The following is an 18,651-nucleotide window of genomic DNA, read 5'->3' as shown; positions in this document are numbered from 1 at the left end:
GAGCTTCATGTCAGAAGGACGAAGAAAGACGTCCATGTTGAAAAGAAGCTACGAAGACGGCGCTCGAGAGGAATTTGTTCGTCCTCTCTACCAAGCCAACTATCCTCCAGCGTTCCTCGGGCCTGCTTTCATCTCCTCCATCTCTGTTCCTCAACATCTTCCCTTCTGCCTTCAAAGCCCTGACTCTAATCTAACACATCTGACCCGGCTAACGAACTTCTTCGGGAGCATCAGAAACAATCTGCTTTCCATTAGGCTCGAAAACACGAGCACGGAGACCACCTGGGGAAAGCTTTCAAACACACACACACACGGCCCGAGCCTCCGGGGACGGACGGGAAGATATAAACGCAGTGTCTTCAGTGCTGCATCTTTAAAACAGAGAGAACTGAGTAAACACTGTGCTGGAACACAATGCATGCTGGGAAACATGGACACACTACTACAGACGAATAAACAGGCCAGCTCTCATTAAAGGTGCCATCAACGATTTGTAATTAAAGGTGGCATTAGAAAAATCTTCCAAAAAAGACACACACACACATACACACTTTTATCCAACCAATGAGGACTTCTCTTCAGGCCCTGAAACAAATCTCTAAACGCTGTAACGTGTGCATGTGCTACAATGCCATGACATGAAGACGTGTTAGACGTATTAGACTGGTAATAAAGCCAGCGTCAGAAGCCAGGCCAGCTGGACGGAGACGGACGAGTCTTTAATCTGAAGCAGCTGATGGTGAAGTTTTAAAGCACTGCTGTGAGTCCAAACTCACCAAACCTGGAGCTCGGTGCCGGAGTTTGGAAAAGTGGCTAAAGTGGAACTCGCTACGCTATTAGCAGTTAAACGGCGCATGACGTCAACTCTGAGGCGCTCGAGCAGAATGCGGGGGAGGATTTCACTTCTTTCTCTCTCTCTCTTTCTCTTTTTTAATTCTTTTTACTGTTGGGTTCTGGGGCACAGATGTGCATTCCTTCACCAGCTCTTGATTTAATGTGCCGTGCAGTTGACATGCAGAGGATTTTAAACACACACACACACACACACACACACACACACAGGTGAACATTAGAACTTTTTTTTTTTAAGTTCAGTTTAGATTCAGGGTATGACACTTTTCCCTGTAGAACATCATGATGTGATTACTTGGCAACTTGCATGTAATAAGTTCTCTCTCTCACACACACACGTCCCAGCTTGCTGTGCAGTGCAGTGAGGACACCATGTGGCTGGTAAGTGCACTGCAGGAACACACACGCACGCGCACACACACACACCCTTCTCCAGACACAGAACCAGAGCTTCTCAATTCAGAGACGAAACACTTTTAATGCACAATCGTACAAATGGAGCAACTGATCGATCCAGATCAAAATAAAGCGAGCTCGTACATCTTTCCAGCTCGGTCACTGTGTCCAGCGAGCTTCATTACGATCCGATACACAGGTTTGACTCGACACATCACCTCCTGTGCCTGAGGGAGCGAGAGGAAACGCCGTCAGCGGTCTACACACCAATTCCTGTCTGTTTATTTACACGAGCCAATTAAATTAAAAAGAGTGTCACAGAGGCGCTGGTCAACACGCCACTCATTTCACTACATAAAGACTATAGAATGCGCACAGCAGTCATATAGAAAACACACATTAGCATTCAGAAACTCCAATGGTGAGCAGCAATGGTGTTGATGTGGATGCTGCATGTGGCACTGTATAATGAGGAAGGAGGGGGAAAAAAAGGCCACGGTGATGGACATGATTGCGCATGAGACGGACGTTACAGTGTCCTGTCCTTCAACCTCCAAAACTGCTTCACTGTGGATTTAATTACTGATTGTTTAGATTTTGGACAATAAACGTTAATGAGAAATGTTTGGTGTCGGTTAAATGCTCTGCAGGACCTGGCACACACCACTGGCTGGACTTTCTGTGGAGATGGTGGGGGTGCCTGGGGTTGGTCTGAATGCACTAAAGGGATCGGTCAAAATTCTACTGGGGATGGTCAGAAATATATGTTAAGGTGGGAGGGGCCAGAATTCCCTTTGGCACTGAATAACACAGGTCAGACCTCCATTCAGAGGGGAGAGGATTGGACACACTTCCATTCAGAGGGGAGAGGATTGGTCAGACCTTCTTTCAGAGAGGAGAGGATTGGTCAGACTTCCTTTAAAAGGGAAGATGATTGGTCAGACCTTCTTTCAGAGGGGAGAGGATTGGTCAGGCCTCCTTTCAGAGGGGAGAGGATTGGTCAGACCTCCTTTCAGAGGGGAGAGGATTGGTCAGGCCTCCTTTCAGAGGGGAGAGGATTGGTCAGGCCTCCTTTCAGAGGGGAGAGGATTGGTCAGACCTCCTTTCAGAGGGGAGAGGATTGGTCAGGCCTTCTTTCAGAGGGGAGAGGATTGGTCAGACCTCCTTTTAGAGAAGTGGATTGGTCAGACCTCCTTTTAGAGGGAAGTGGATTGGTTAGACCTCCTTTTAGAGAGAAGAGGACTGGTCAGACCTCCTTTTAGAGAGAAGAGGATTGGTCAGACCTCCTTTTAGAGGGAAGTGGATTGGTCAGACCTCCTTTTAGAGGGAAGTGGATTGGTTAGACCTCCTTTTAGAGAGAAGTGGATTGGTTAGACCTCCTTTTAGAGAGAAGAGGATTGGTCAGACCTCCTTTTAGAGAGAAGAGGATTGGTCAGACCTCCTTTTAGAGGGAAGTGGATTGGTCAGACCTCCTTTTAGAGAGAAAAGGATTGGTCAGACCTCCTTTTAGAGGTAAGTGGATTGGTCAGACCTCCTCTGGCTTTGGGGTGGGATTGGTCAGATATCCTTTGTGCTCAGGTGATTTTGAAGAAAAGTTTTAAAAGCACATCGAATGCATGCCAGTGTGAAAAACATACGAAGAGCCACGCAGTCACAATCACGATCACGATCACGGTCAAGCAGGATCTGCGTCAGTGGTTCCGGGTATCAGGTTCCTCCAGATGTCTGATTTAAATCATCAACAAACCTTTAGTGAGATCTTAAGACTGGAAAATCACAACGGCGAGTGTTCAAGGGTTAAATATCACTTTAATGCTGAGTCAGAGGTCAAGCTGTGACTTACAGATGGTCAAGATACAGAAAAGTCAACTTCAGAGTGACATCAACTCAGCATGGACACTTTCTCTCTCTCTCTCTCTCTCTCTCGCTCACACACACACACACACAACATGGACACGCTCACTGTGTGTCTGCTTTTAATTGGGTTTAGAGTTCACACACACTAACACATACACACACAGTTAAATCTATACCACTCGTCATCATTAGAGTTTTCGCTAACATTAGCTTGTCAGTATGTTGCTAACACTCCTAAGCTATGGTTCTGAGGCTAGCGTGTTGCTGCTGTTTCGCTCCACAATGTTGTGTGAATGTTTGCTGAAGTAGAACAGAAGCAGTAACCCCTCAGGCCTGCTCACTCCTGCACGCTCGGACACAGCTAGACGCTTTCATGGTGCGAAGGAGGAATTTAGTGTAATTACAACCTGCAAATTAGCACCTTCAAGACACCAAGAACGCAGAGTAAGCGGTCCTACACACACACACACACACACAGATCTACATGAAGAACTCTGTCCTGTCTGAGACCGGGAACCACTGAGACGAGAGCTGCTGACGCAGAGCACACCTTTACCTTTCACTCAACACTCTTCAGGAGCGCCGGAGAAAGTTTCTCATTACACTGAAGCTTGTTATTAAAGCAGTCTATAAACTACTTCTACATCCAGCTCCTTCTTATTGCGCAGACGCAGAAGCAGGAATGGTCACAGAAGGCACTTCAGTTTCTGCAGAGGACGATGAACAGCGCAAATTAAAACAAACGTGTAAAAAAAAAAAAAAGACAAATAAAAAGCATCCAAATCACGTCTAATGTCCAGTCCAACAACAAATAAAAATAAAAATACATCATTCAAAATAAAATAAAAAACAGTCAGCATTAGCATTCTTCCATGGACTTTCTGATTGAGTCGCCTATCAAAAGAATCATTTGCAGAAAATATGATGATTTTTGTCAGGATTATTTTTTCTGAGTCCAGAGCACATACAGACGCCTGACCGACAGTGTCATGGACATCTGCAGGACGAGGACAGATGAGGACGAGGCGAGGCCAGGATCGATCGCTTTCTTTCGGGTGTGTGACAGCTCTTTTTTCAGTGAGGAGGAGCTCAGGTGTGTTAGCGTTTCAGGAGGTGAGAGACCACATGAAAGCGTCCGAGAGATGACGACAGTGCGCTGGAGAGAGTGAGGAGGGCAGAGTGGTGTGAGAGAGAGAGAGAGAGAGAGACAGGGGGAGAGTTAGAGAGAAAATGTGTAATGACAAGAGTGAGGAAAAGAGTAAATAAGATCCAGAGGATCCTGTTCTCTCATGGAAAAGTCAACACTATACACACTTCAGCTCTCTCACCGCGGCTCTCTCATATAAATAACATTTTTAAGTCGTGAAAAAACCCCCAAAATGAAGTGGCTGAAGCGAGAGAATCAAACAGTTTAAAGGAGCAGTCCGTCATTTTCTTACCTTGCAAGGTGAAATGCAACAGGAAAAAAACCCACACACCTCCATCTCCCTGTTGAAACTAACCTCACGAATCAAGACGCTCCATTTTCTCTATTGAGGCTCTTATTTCCGGGCCAGAAAAAAAAATCTTAATTAATTAATTTTAATTAAACCAGCGAGATCTGGAGCACGGTAATACTGTCAAGGTTTTTTTTTTTATATATATATTAATGAAAGCACATGACTAATAACAGTTTAGGTGATGCTCTTTAAATTTACAAACCACACCTTTAACTGCACCTCAGTACATACACAATCTGCATCATCAGCCTTATATGATGATTACAGGGTTAGAGTAATATATATATATTCATTCATAGTATATTTTTTTATATATATATATATATATATATATATATATATATATATATATATATATATATATATATATATATATATATATATATTCACTGCAAAATTATAAAGCTTAATTCGGTTGAAGATGCTGTAGTGGAAAAAAGGCAGATTTCTAAATGATTTTAAACCGTGTCCGAGTTAGTGTGATGGAGCTACGCTCAGATTTAATGTAGCATTAATGTAGATAAATATCTCAGAGTCCGTGTCAGTGCAGATGTGCAAGACCTTAAAGAAATTTGAATGGCTTCAGTGTCCGTTCTGTACGCATTTAAAGGGGCAGTATGTAATTCATAAAGTCGTCTGATGCCCGTGAGGTGAACTGCAACTTTAAGGAAAACTGACCAGGTGTGAATGGAACTAATTTCTGGGCCAGAAAAAAAAAAAATGTCCCCATCACTGGAAGTGTTTGGTATGAATAAATGTCCTCAAACAGAAAAGAATCTGAGAAAGTAAGTTTCAACGTGAGAGAACAGGGCTCTGAATTACAGAGAGAAATAGAGAGAGAGAGAGAGACAGAGAGACAGAGAGAGAGAGAGACAGAGTCACTGAACGAACAGATAAAGAGTTTGATTGGCTGTGTTGTGCTTTGAGCTAGGAGACCAGATACACAGGACTGTTCTTGACCTTTAAAAAAAAAAGAAACAGCACATTTAAAATGGCTTTAGCGCTAGCTCAAAGCAGGACCAGAGGCTGACGGAGGGCAGAGAGCTGGGGTTCGGGGTTCGGAGCCGGTGTTCAGAGCAGGTTTTGACTCTAGAGGAGGGCAAGATGGGGCTGCAGGGTGGAACACAGGACGCCGGCTTCTCCTTTTCTCTCAGCTCCTTCGAGACTTTGAGTGCTGAATAAGCCACTGCAGTGTGATGTCTGAGAGAGAGAGAGAGAAAGAGAGAGAGACAGAGGGGGGTGGACAGACAGAGAGAGAGAGCGAGAGCGAGAGAGAGAAAGAGAGTGGTAGAGGGGGATAGAGAGAGAGAGCGAGGAAGAGGGGGAGGGGGGGATGGAGAGAAAGAGAGGGGGGAGATGGAGAGAAAGAGGGGGGGGGAGAGAGGGGGGGGGATGGAGAGAAAGAGAGGGGGGGGAGAGGGAGGAAAAGAATGAATGAATCCCCACATTATTGGATGAAATAATAATCAGGTGAATCGTACAGTTCTGTATCACTTAATCTCATTAATTCTACAGAGAAATATCTGAAAGCTCGACTCATAAACAGCAGATCGATGAAACCACAGTTACAGCAGGACAGGACAGGAAACCCAACCCAACCTGTTCCACCACCAGAACCAGCTTTCCCACTGACAACATCCAACACACACAATATTTATCTTATTACAGGAGCGCAAATAAAATGTGACATCATGCTGTAGAGCAGAGGATCAGGACTGGATCCCATGAACCCCAACAAAGGAAAAAGAAAAGAAGAAGAAGACGACAAATCACAGAAGCGGACGTTTTTATTTTTCATGAAGCTCGTGGGAGAAAAAAGGGCAGCGTGCTTCACACATTTACTACCAGGATTCAATCATCTTTAATATCTGCTTCATCCTGGTCACTGTGACGTACTGTGGTCATTTATTTAGATGCTGGAAAATGTTACAGAGTGGATAGAATTTCTTTAGGAGGTGGACAGGAGAAAAATCATTTTAAAAAAATGGTCTCTCACACACACACACACACACACACACCTCTACCACTGAGCTTTGCTTGACAAAATGTACACCAATCAGGAATAACATTATGACCATCTGCCTAATACTGTGTTGGTCCCCCTTTTACTGCCCAAACAGCCCTGACTTCTCGAGGCCTGGACTCCACTAGATCCCTGAAGGTGTGCTGTGGGATCTGGCACCAAGATGTTAGCAGCAGATCCTTTAAGTCCTGTAAGTTGCGAGGTGGGGCCTCCATGGATCGGACTTGTTTGTCCAGCACATCCCACAGATGCTCCATTGGATTGAAGAGGTGGTATGTGTAAAAGTAACATCCACATGGATGGCAGGACCCAAGATTTCCCAGAACACTGACCAAAGCATGACACTGCCTCCGCCGGCTTGCCTTCTTCCCATAGTGCATCCTGGTGCCATGTGTTCCCCAGGTAAGAGACGCACACGCACCTGGCCATCCACGTGATGTAAAAGACAGCGTGATTCATCAGACCAGGCCACCTTCTTCCATTGCTCTGTGGTTCAGTTCTGATGCTCACGTGCCCATTGCTGGGGCTTTCGGTGGTGCACAGGGGTCAGCATGGGCACCCTGACTGGTCTGCGGCTATGCAGCCCGATACGCAACTGTGATGCACTGTGTTTTCTGACACCTTTCTATCAGAACCAGCATTAACTTCTTCAGCAATCTGAACAACAGCAGCTCGTCTGTTGGATCGGATCACACGGGCTAGCCTTCTCTCCCCACGTGCATCAATGAGCCTTGACCACCCATGACCCTGTCTCCGGTTCACCACTGTTCCTTCCTTGGACCACTTTTGATAGATACTGACCACTGCAGACCGGGAACACCCCACAAGAGCTGCAGTTTTGGAGATGCTCTGATCCAGTGGTCTAGCCATCACAATTTGGCCCTTCATCAAACTCACTCAAATCCTTACACTTGTCCATTTTTCCTGCTTGATGGTGCCATGATGAGGAGATAATCAGTCTTATTCACTTCACCTGGTCAGATTTCTAGTTGCTGAGTAATTAGTTGTGGTTTATTTGAAATGTTACACAGATGCAGGCTCGGGGATTTGATGCTAGATCATAAATAACATCAGGAGAAAATCAGCATCTGATATTATCTTCCTTTATCTGAAGATCATTTCCAGCCTGTCTGAGGCGTCCATGCCGATCTCATCATATTGATTTTCTCATGATGAGCTTCCTCACATGACGAGGCAAAAACCCCAGCCCGAGTCACCTGCGTCTCAGGAGCGTCCCTATAAGGCGACACACCCGAGCAGCCGGGCTCACAGTATTGTGCATCATCTCCTGTGAAGCGATTCCACTCACCTATATTGTCCTTCTCTTTACACGAGACAGAGTAGCAGCAGATTTCTCGGTCCTGTATCGCTGCCAAGTTCCTGAAAAGAAGCAAAAGACAGGACTGAGAGCGTTTTCTTTACACCACCGTGTGCACTCGGTAACTCTTGCTCTCACAAAATGCTGCTCTAGTGTAACACAACGGAGGAAAAAGAGGAAGAAAAAAACCCTTCCTCTGTGTGAATGAACTCTGTAAGCTAGCGAAGGCTTCGGTTTAATAAGCACATCAAAGGCAGAGAGGCAAAACGTCACGACTCTAATAATTCCTTTTATTTTTATTTTTATCATGACTCTGTAAAGGCGTGTAATATAAAACACCTTCTCTCTCTCCTCTCCTCTAACCCTGTCTTCACTCGATATCTCAGTTCAGGAAAAAAAACAGAACACACACCTTCAGAGAAAGAGAAAGAGAAACACAGGCTTACATTTTCTCAATGAGCTGCTTCTCGTCCAGCGCGTTGGGAAGGTCTCTCTTGTTCCCCAAAACGAGGACCTGAACAAAACCAGAGCATGAGCTTCGAAGACACACGAAGTACAAAAAAATAAAAAAAGTAATTCTATTCACATGCTTCTAGTTCTAATACGTTATCGTTTCCATAGTAACAGCTCCTCTAAAGTGAACATCTAGGACGAGACTGTAACGTTTTACGTAAAGGTCAGTAGACTGCTGCAGTGTAAGGGAAATAAAACACTACAGGACGTGTCGGAAAAAGGTGGAAAGTGATGATACAAAAAAATCAGCATGAAAACACAGAAGAAAGATAAAAGGGTCATACAGGAATGCCTTGAAGCTGAGGTTTGTCTAACAGATTGTGCAGTTCGTTTCTGGACGGCTCGATCTTGTCCCGGTCAGCGGCGTCCACCATGTAGCTGAAAAGCAAAGACAAAAGCATACAGCGTGAACCGGAGAGCAATTATGGCAAAAGAAATCAGAGAAAGTAAGCTTCGCTCCATTCGATTTAGGAAGCAGCACTCACACGATGGCGTTGACTCCCCTGCAGTATCGCTCCCACATGCTCCTGAAGCGAGGCTGGCCTCCGATATCCCAGATCTACACAACAAACAACAACTCAATGGCAGACTATTAACAGATCTCCAAACTTGTACAAACTGGGTTAAGGTTTTATTTCGTACACACACTCGATTATTCAGAATAAAGCATGTTGGATGATCAGTGACTGTTTTTATGACTTGCAAAGTCCTTTGTTTGTCCTGAGCACATAAACAAAAGCTGCAAACATTCACTGAGTCTCAGGAAGGCCACATGATACGTTAGAAGAGGCGGGAGTGTAAACTTTCGCACAGAATGATTAACCATAACTGATATTATTGTGTCTTCTAGGAAGCATGTAAATATCTTGCCTAGCTTCCGAATGGCAGGACTAAATGAAAACAAATCAGATCTTTAAACAAAATAATAACAAGTTACTCCAATCATCCTGTTCAAAAGTTTACACACACCCCAGGATCTAATGGTAGCATGTTCCACCCTCCGGAGCATCAGTGAAGGTAAGCTGTGCACGAATTCCTTGGTGTGAGGGATGGATCTCGATATCATGTAACGGCTGGAAAAGGGGTCAGATCTGTGAACGTGCAGGACAACTGAAGAGCTGTGGGCAGTTTAACTGTTCAGGACAAACATGGGAAGTACAGTAGGGGTCAGTGTAGCGGTCTTCAGAAAGAAAGGTAGGTGAATGAAAACTGCAGCTGTGTGAAAACAACAATTTCTTAGAAATGTCTGGGTGGAAATGTGTGTGTGTGTGTGTGTGTGTGTGTGGAGGTTAAAGCCAAATTTTAATTAAAAACAGTCTTACTCAAAAAACTTCATAGAAATACTCATACATACACAGATCAGGCATAACATTATGACCACCTGCATAATATTGTGTTGGTCCCACTTTTGCTGCCAAAACAGCCCTGACCCGTCGAGGCATGGACTCCACTAGATCCCTGAAAGAGTGCTGTGGTATCTGGCATCAAGGTGTTAGCAGCAGATCCTTTAAGTCCTGTAATTTGCATCATACAGGACTTAAAGGATACTTCTGATAGATACTGACCACTGCAGACCAGGAACACCCCACATGAGCTGCAGTTTTGGAGATGCTCTGTTCCAGTGGTCTAGCCATCACAATTTGTCCCTTTTGGTTAAACTCACTCAAATCCTTACACTTGTCCATTTTTCCTGCTTCTAACACATCAACTTTGAGGACAAAATGTTCACTTGCAGCCTAATATATCCCACTAACAGGTGCCATGATGAGGAGATCATCAGTCTTATTCACGTCACCTCTCACTGGTCATAATGATATGCCTGATGGGTGTATGTAGGTTTCTGTAAGGAAATGTTTATTGAAGGTTTACAGAAGGAGCCTCCAGTGTCAGGCTTTCTTAGTCACCTATGAAGCTGCATTTATTTTAAATATATAATTAACTTGGAGAGGAAAACGAAATAAAGAGAGACTGTGAGGGTGAGGTAAACGCTGATTAGTGATTATCCATAGTTACAGATGAGGTGTGTGCGTGTGTGATACCTTTATTGTGACATTGCCTTTGGTGACCTTCCTCATGTTGAAGCCCACGGTGGGGATCATGTCCTCGCTGAACTGACCCGACTGCACAGACACACAGAGAAGAGACGAGAGGAAGAGAAGAAGAGAAGAGAGAGAGTTGAGGATGTCACTCACAGTGTGAACACAATGTATCTCAATTTCATATCTGCCACAGAGTTAGCTGAATACTTCAGACATGGACAGAAACCTGCTTTAGAATATCAACAGAAGAAGATCCACTGGGAAAAGTCTCGGCTGTAAAACGAAGAATACTGGATCTGGGGGTTTTTTTTCCACCGCAAACACAATGGTCACTTTGAGCAGGACAGTAAATCTCTCCACACAGTGATTGTATTAGTGGACATGCTGGCAAACTTCAGAAAACTCCTAATCCAATAAGCTGCAATTAAAGGAATTAGAGGAAAAAACACCCGGCAGGATGTAGGTCACATTCCTACGCTGGTTATTTAGATGAATGGAGCTCTGATCCCGCAGCAGGACCGCAGTTTGGTAATCATATAAGAAGAAAAAAAAAAAAAAACGAACAAATGAATTCCTCTGCAGCACGTCTCGAAAAAGTCTTCCACAGATTTCGACCATTTTCCTGCTCATAATCCAGGCCACATTCCTGCTTTCCTATAAAGAGTAATGAGCATTTAATCCACCAACAGTGACCAGGGTCCTTCTGAGACTCAGGAATTTCTACCGATCCAACAGTAAATCATATCTCTGGAGCAGGGGGAAAGCTGGAGGCAGCTCTGTGGATGTTTATCCAGGTTTCGCTTGCGTGGTATATAAACGTCATTCACATTTCATTCGAATATTTTCTGACTCTGCAGTTCACTTATACTCGACCCAGACAGCTTTCACACGTTATTTCACTTTCCATTCACACTTTTCCTGTTTTGCAAGACAAACGTGATGCGAGTCATGAGACGTCCTGAAGCTCAAGACGTCTCCCTGACTGCGCTGTTATTAACTCCTGCATCTTAACAAGAGAATATGATGAGATTCACAAAACGCCGGACTGTAAGAATGTCAACGGCTTTGGGGTTTTTCTTCCTCTAAAGCTACAAAGAAGGCAAACTCTTCCTCATGGAGTTACACCGATCTTTACTCCTTCAGCATTCATTAGAAATCCAATCTATAGGCGCGCCAAAAAAGAGGAGAAATCACACAATGACCTCCAGATATTTTCATATGGAGCTCATCAACATGTTCTTCTCTTTTTTTTTAAATGCCATTGAGAAAGGAAGGGTGTGTTGCGACATCAAGGAAAAATTCAGCTCAAAAATCGTTTAAAGAAACGCATTCGAAGCTCAATTCACAAGTTCATCATGAATGAGAGACTCTAGAGCACCTCGTGATGAGGAAGCAAATGACTCGCTGTGGGGACACTAAATGACTCGCTGTGGGGACACTAAATGACTCGCTGTGGGGACACTAAATGAGTCACTGTGGGGACACTAAATGAGTCACTGTGGGGACACTAAATGAGTCACTGTGTCGATGCTAAATGAGACACTATGGGGACACCAAACGACTCGCCGCGTCGCACCCCAAACGACTCGCCGCGTCGCACCCCAAACGACTCGCCGCGTCGCACACCAAACGACTCGCCGCGTCGCACCCCAAACGACTCGCCGCGTCGCACCCCAAACGACTCGCCGCGTCGCACCCCAAACGACTCGCCGCGTCGCACCCCACACGACTCGCCGCGTCGCACCCCACACGACTCGCCGCGTCGCACCCCACACGACTCGCCGCGTCGCACCCCACACGACTCGCCGCGTCGCACACCAAACGACTCGCCGCGTCGCACACCAAACGACTCGCCGCGTCGCACACCAAACGACTCGCCGCGTCGCACACCAAACGACTCGCCGCGTCGCACACCAAACGACTCGCCGCGTCGCACACCAAACGAGAAAGGAATGACGTGTTGCGGCACCTAGAGAAAAATCCAGAACAAAAATCGTTCAAAGAAACGCATTCGAAGATAAATTCACGAGTTTATCACGAATGAGAGAGACTCTGTGGGAGTTTACAAAATAATGTCAATCAAGTAGAGGACGTTTTGTCAATAAGTGCTAATAAGAGTTCATTTCCCCTACGGAGGGGACTTTTCCAGCTAGCACTGGAAATTGCATTAGTTGTACGATTAGGTTTTTATGGGGCGTCGCACCATATTAACACAAAAATCCAGAGCTGATTCACCTAATTCATAGACATTTCAGTTAAATCAGCCATGTGTTGTTCCAATTGCTGCCAAAAACCGTTCAAAAAAGATCAAGAACCATCTGATTCATCAATCAGTTCAACATCAGACACAGCACTGGATACTGGTGCTTAAATATTAATGAGCTGATTTGCATATTAACGCCTTCTGTCAGTCTGTCTGTCCAGAGAGACCTTTAAACTACATGTCTAAAAATGCAGGTTAAACTCTCATCAGGAGGAAAATTCAGATCCATGGCATAATCAGGTCTCAACTACATTTTTTTTTTTACACTTAAATTTGTATTGTTGTTTTGTTTCAGTGCAGGAGCTTCATTCTTCAAATTATCATCATTTCTCTCTTTTTTCGTGCAAAATGAAGCCAATTACAGTCCATCTCCATCCCCCACAGCAGTCTCTTTAGAGCTCTAACAGTATTCAGTGTGGTCCCCGAGGAGCAGCGGGAGCTTCTTCCAGTCATTACAGCCTCCGCCTGCCTCGGAAGGAGCTCGTGATCTCAGATCAATTTTGTTTTTACCACCTAATAGCTGAGGAAATGTTTGACAGGGGCAAAATTAAACTGAAAATCCCAGCAGAGCAGCGCTTCCAGCATCAGCACTGCACATTATAGACAAGAACTGCTTAACCAAACTGAAACCCATGCTGCCAGCTAGCGTGATGTCAGCCATGATGCTAACATGAACTTTTGTCACATGAGGGAGGAAAAAAATCCTGTTTCACGTTTCCAGTCATGCTCATGAAGTCCATCAGCCTCCAGAATTAATCTTCAAATCCGATCAAAAATGCATCATTTAACTAAAACAAACCTGACGGATATGCTAAGCACTTGTTAGGCTCGTTAAACCGCGTCCTGAACATCCTCAAGTCACAGTGTTTGACTTTTCCGGCTTCCTGATTAAATCGAGCGATTCTGCAAATCTCAAACACAAAGAGAGTCAAGCCACACAAGTGCCAAAACACCGGCAGCGGGTTGCACTGTGAAATATTTCAGTCCTGTTGTGTTATTAGCGATCACACAGCCGCGGAGTTCATGACAGCAGAATGAAGAGGCTCAGGGGGTTTCAGAATGACTGACCCAGGCTCCAAAATCAGATCTACACTGAACTGGAAGAAGAGAAAACCTGAATCCTGATTTTCAAAATTAATAGTAACACTTTTAACTCTAATACCATCGAGAAGGGATCAGATTTCACACAATACAAAGTCCTGTGGTTTCACTGATCACCTCGGCGTGAAGGAAAGAGTTGAATCAAGCTGAGCCAGGTAATTAATAAATAAATAAATAATAACTGACTGAAGAAACAAAACACTGCTAATTAGTTATTTATTTATTTTTTTACTTCCTATTGCCCTGGTTAATATAGTCATCGTCATGGCAACATGAATTATTGTAGCATACGTGGGTTTAAAAAAATTTATTATAAAAATATCATTAGGACTGTGGAGACCAATAAGCAAAATAGAGGAAAAACAAAACAGAAAATAAAAAAAAAATCTAAACAATAAAATAAATTAAATACAAGAAATATTTGTAAGCTTCATGTACTAGATACTCCAGAATATTTCTGAATAATCACAAGATGACTTGGTTTATCTTAAACTATATCGAGCTTATAGTAAGATTATTTAATCTTTAATTCAGGTTCCTAACGATGCTCGGCGGTTGGGATGAGTAAACGGTGCTGAATAATGATATTCATGTTTATAACACAGGCATCAGCATGTCTTTATCCTTCACTGTGTGTGTAATCATCAAGCTCACGCTTTAGCCAGCGCTACACATCATGAGGCCTTTAACGAGTCTGATCTAAAAATGGCGAGACGATTTAACAGCCTCCGTTCATCTCGTCCTGTCTGCAATGGCCCCGGTGCATTGTGGTCTGCCGGGACGACTCGCTGGCGCTCTGCCAAGCTCTCACACAGCAATACGTCTTCAGAGACCGAGAGACGCCAAGAGCGATTAGAGGCGACTGAAGAGGCAGGGCGAGGCAAGGTGTGAGAGAGCTTGTTCTGCCAGAGAGTGAGAGAGTGTTTGGAGAGAGGGGCATTTCAACACCTGAGAGTGCCTGACATCCTGGTCAGCACTGCATCACCTCACAGATGTAATAAGACGAAACTCGCTCGGTCACGCTGGAACACGTGATCATAATGATCTCATGTAACTGTAGCATACTTAATGAATATAGCCACAAGTGGTGATCTGGATCCCAGAATCCAGCTCTAGCTCAGTTACACAGAACATTACAAAGATCGGAGATGAGCCCAGGGTCCAGGTTTTATGATGATAGGTCAGTACTGACCGTGTGAAATACTAGTCATCTGATGGACAGATGGCAGCCATGTTTTCTGAAATGTCCCAGTCATGACTGGAGATCCCCTTAAGCTCCACTGGTTCCTGAAAAACTACAATTCAAGCTTGACTCTGCCTTCTATGAATGACCACGCCCCTCTTTCCAGACGACATCTGTTTTTTATCCTCAACATGTTTCTTTTTACTGTACTCTATATATTACAAAAGCTTGGACCCCGAGACATCCTCCCAGTAACACAGAGCTCCAGCATTTCAGTGTCTGGACCCCTTAAAAAGCTAGAGCTAATTAAATTGATCCTTTCCTTTATACAGCTGTTTTATGTAGCTCCACTATAGTTAGCCACGCCCATTCTGCCATAAACTCTCTCTGTGCATATCATGGTGCATGATGGGAAAAGTGCTCCTTCGGTTGCTTAAGCAAATACAGTTCATCTGTACGGTTCCATCTCCTTCACCCTACATTTGATTGTTTGTATTTTTAGACAGTTGTGTATTCAGTGCTGTCCAGAATAGGACATAAAGGTGCAATCTGAACCATTTTAACTTAACTTTAATTGCAGAAGACTTTAGCGATGGATTTTTTACTGTTTGAAACCAGAGAAGGTGGAGCTGACGTGACCCCAGCAGATTACCATGACGCAGTCTAACATGTGAAGGCTATTTTATCTGGACTAAACATGGACACTACCAGAGACGAACACTTTACACCCAGATTTTCTCACCTTTCATTTTCTATTTTTGTGTGTGTTCATGTATCGTGTAACTGTCCAAGCTGCTGTAGCACAAGAATTTCCCCTCATGGGATCAATCACCATCTGTCTGTCTGTCTGTCTATCTATCTATCACAAGGTCTCCACCTCGTTCCTGCAGATTTCTACCTTACATGTTGCTGTTCATCATCTCAATTATCATCACAATTACATCTTCACTTTCACTTCAGTGTCCAGTCATGATTAGTAGTCATACGATCTCACGTCACCAGAGGAAGACTGGCTTCCCTTTAGAGCTTCTTCCTCATCTCAGGAATATATTTTTCTTCTGGCCTTCTTATTACTGATCAGAGTCATATTAAAAGCACTATACCACCAGATATATCAGATCACAGAGTCATAATTTAAAGAGAAATAGTGTGTGATTAAATGCTATTACACTACAAGAGCACCTCATGATGAGGAAGCAAATGACTCGGTGTGTCGACACTAAATGACTCGCTGTGTGAACACGAAATGACTCGGTGTGTCGACACTCAATGACTCGCTGTATGGACACTTAAGGACTTGTGTTGACACTAAATTAACCCTGTGTGGACACTAAATGACTCGGTTCGAATTGAATTGCCAGCATTAATAGCATAACAGCTGAGTGTTGCTTAGCAACACGTCCAAATCACCAAACCAGGAGGGGATTTAACACCTAACAAAATAAACATGCATAGGAACAAAGTGTTTAAAATGCATAAGAGCTGAATGAGTCGCTGGCTCTCAGGCCCGGTTCTCAGGTTAATCCCGTGTGTGTGTGTGTGTGTGTGTGTGTGTGTGTGTGTGTGTGTGTGTGTGATGGGGAAGGGCTCACCGCGATCACGTTGACGAAGGTGGTTTTTCCGGAATACTGTAAACCGACGAGGGTGAGCTCCATCTCCTCCTTCCAAAAGAGCGAGCGGAACCAGTCCAGGAGCCGGTTAATGAGGGCCAACATGGTGCTGAGGCTCTCTGGAGAAAGAGCTCAGGAGGCTGGGTCAACACAAACACATACACATACACGAACACGCAGTCGGGGATATTTGTTACTCTCTGCTGTTTACTGCACCGAGAGGTGACACAGCTTCCGGAAGGGAAGTGCGCGCGGTCATATGACCAGGGGCGCGTCCCAAATCGGTGAACGTCTCAAATCAGTGCGCGCGCACTGCACACCTTTACACTGCACACTTAACGCGTCGCGCTGCTGGAGGAAAATAACCAGCGATCACAGGGTGGTGGGATGGAGCTACTAGGATGATCCACCTGATTTAACATCACATCCTGAGACTTTATATCCGTTTACAGTTACATTTAACGCTCCCTCATCAACCTCTCCTTCCTTTTAAAGAACAGATTCATCATAAAGTCAGTCTTTCATCATTGTGAAATAAACTCCTCCTCACGGTGATTCGTTTCAATCATAATAAAAAAAGTCTTTATTCTTCACATGGACATTAGAGCAGAGTGAAATTTATTTCTTCACAGTCTCGTGAGGCTGCAGCTCCTTATGCCTGCCTCGAGCACGGAAGCAGAGATCGGTTTGAGACACGTCCTGTGTTCTTACTGGTGTCAGGTGACTGATGCACGAGGACAGCTGGGAGGAGGTCAGAATAAGAGTGCATAATAATAATAATAATAATAATAATAATAATAATAATAATAATAATAGTAATTTGCTAGAGGAAAATATGTTGTGTTAATGATGCAGTATAAGATCTGCTTTTTAAAATACTTTGCTTTGGAAATATTTTTTAAGGAAAAAATGGCTGTTTAATTTGTCACACTTCTTCTGGAAACTTTCTTCTGTATTTTGCAATAAAACTCCAGCAGCCATTATCTTTTTTTGTTTTGTTTTCTCTGAATAAAACCCCAAAACAATGTCCTGATACATGTCATATGCTGCTTTCTTTACTACCTACATTTCCTGTATTTATTTATTTATTTATTTATTTATATTTATATATTTAATATATTTTTTTTTATATTTATTTTTTTATTTATTTAAATACTGCAGAAGTCATAAAAAATAAACAGATAATAATAATAATAATAATAATAATAATAATAATAATAATAATAATAATAATAGGAGATCTCAGATCAGTCAATGTTAAATGCATGCAATCACATTGCAGGTCTCTCTCTCTCTCTCTCTCTCACACACACACACACACACACACCGCTCAGTTTCTAGATGCACTGCCTTCATGACATTGTTCCTGAATGGTGGATTTTATAACTGATAAATGCAATTAAATAATAATGTAATGTTTCTAAAAATGTATGTAAATGTATTTAATTACATAAAGGCTCATTGTATAAACACACACATTGTTTTTATTTTTAATTTTTGGCAGGATATATATATATATATATATAATCCTGAGAGATGTAAACGTTGTGGGAGAAGTGGAGAAGCGAATCAGGGGAGAAGGGAAGCAGCTGGATCGCGGCTCGCGCTGAAATTTGAAATTTAAATCCAAAAAACCGTTAAACGGTCAAAAATTCCGCAAAGAGCAAAAACACTGAGATGTAGAATTAAACCATGAGGAATAAATAGAAATAAAAGTAGAAATACGAGAGGATCATTATTTCAGCTCTTGGTTTTGTTCAATAACGGCGTCTGGGTCGCTTACAAACTTGGCTGGTGAGCTATTATAGCTGTTTTTTTTACTATTTCTATAAGCTATAAAACATAAAGTACGGAAGGAACGGAAGCTAACTGAAAATCTATCTATCTATCTATCTATCTATCTATCTATCTATCTATCTATCTATCTATCTATCTATCTGTCTGTCTGTCTGTCTATCTGTCTGCCTATCTATCAGTCTGTCTGTCTATCTATCTAT

The 18,651-nt window shown here is 43.4% G+C and overlaps 1 protein-coding gene across 1 annotated transcript; it reads right to left on the bottom strand.

Moving 5' to 3' along the window:
• Positions 1-1,310: 1,310 nt before the first annotated feature.
• arl8bb (ADP-ribosylation factor-like 8Bb) lies at positions 1,311-16,909 on the bottom strand. Its single transcript, XM_058373460.1, has 7 exons — positions 16,637-16,909; positions 10,498-10,578; positions 8,944-9,017; positions 8,743-8,836; positions 8,392-8,459; positions 7,937-8,007; positions 1,311-5,804 (listed from the first exon to the last, which is right to left on the bottom strand). Exons 1-7 carry the CDS (start codon positions 16,757-16,759, stop codon positions 5,755-5,757), a joined length of 561 nt encoding a protein of 186 aa, XP_058229443.1. The 5' UTR covers positions 16,760-16,909; the 3' UTR covers positions 1,311-5,754.
• Between the last annotated feature and the right edge of the window lie 1,742 nt (positions 16,910-18,651).

Source organism: Hemibagrus wyckioides, linkage group LG21, assembly GCF_019097595.1.
Source record: "Hemibagrus wyckioides isolate EC202008001 linkage group LG21, SWU_Hwy_1.0, whole genome shotgun sequence".
Classification (NCBI taxonomy): domain Eukaryota; kingdom Metazoa; phylum Chordata; class Actinopteri; order Siluriformes; family Bagridae; genus Hemibagrus; species Hemibagrus wyckioides.
Note: the sequence above shows the minus strand (reverse complement) of the source record. Positions and strands in the feature narration are given on the sequence as shown.

Excerpts from the sequence above, each read along its gene's own strand:
- arl8bb (XM_058373460.1), bottom strand. The coding sequence starts at position 16,759 with ATGTTGGCCCTCATTAACCGGCTCCTGGACTGGTTCCGCTCGCTCTTT. Across the intron at positions 10,579-16,636 it reads CCTTCGTCAACGTGATCGCG|TCGGGTCAGTTCAGCGAGGA; the intron begins GTGAGCCCTTCC and ends GTGTCTGTGCAG. Across the intron at positions 8,837-8,943 it reads AGGGGAGTCAACGCCATCGT|CTACATGGTGGACGCCGCTG; the intron begins GTGAGTGCTGCT and ends TTTGCTTTTCAG.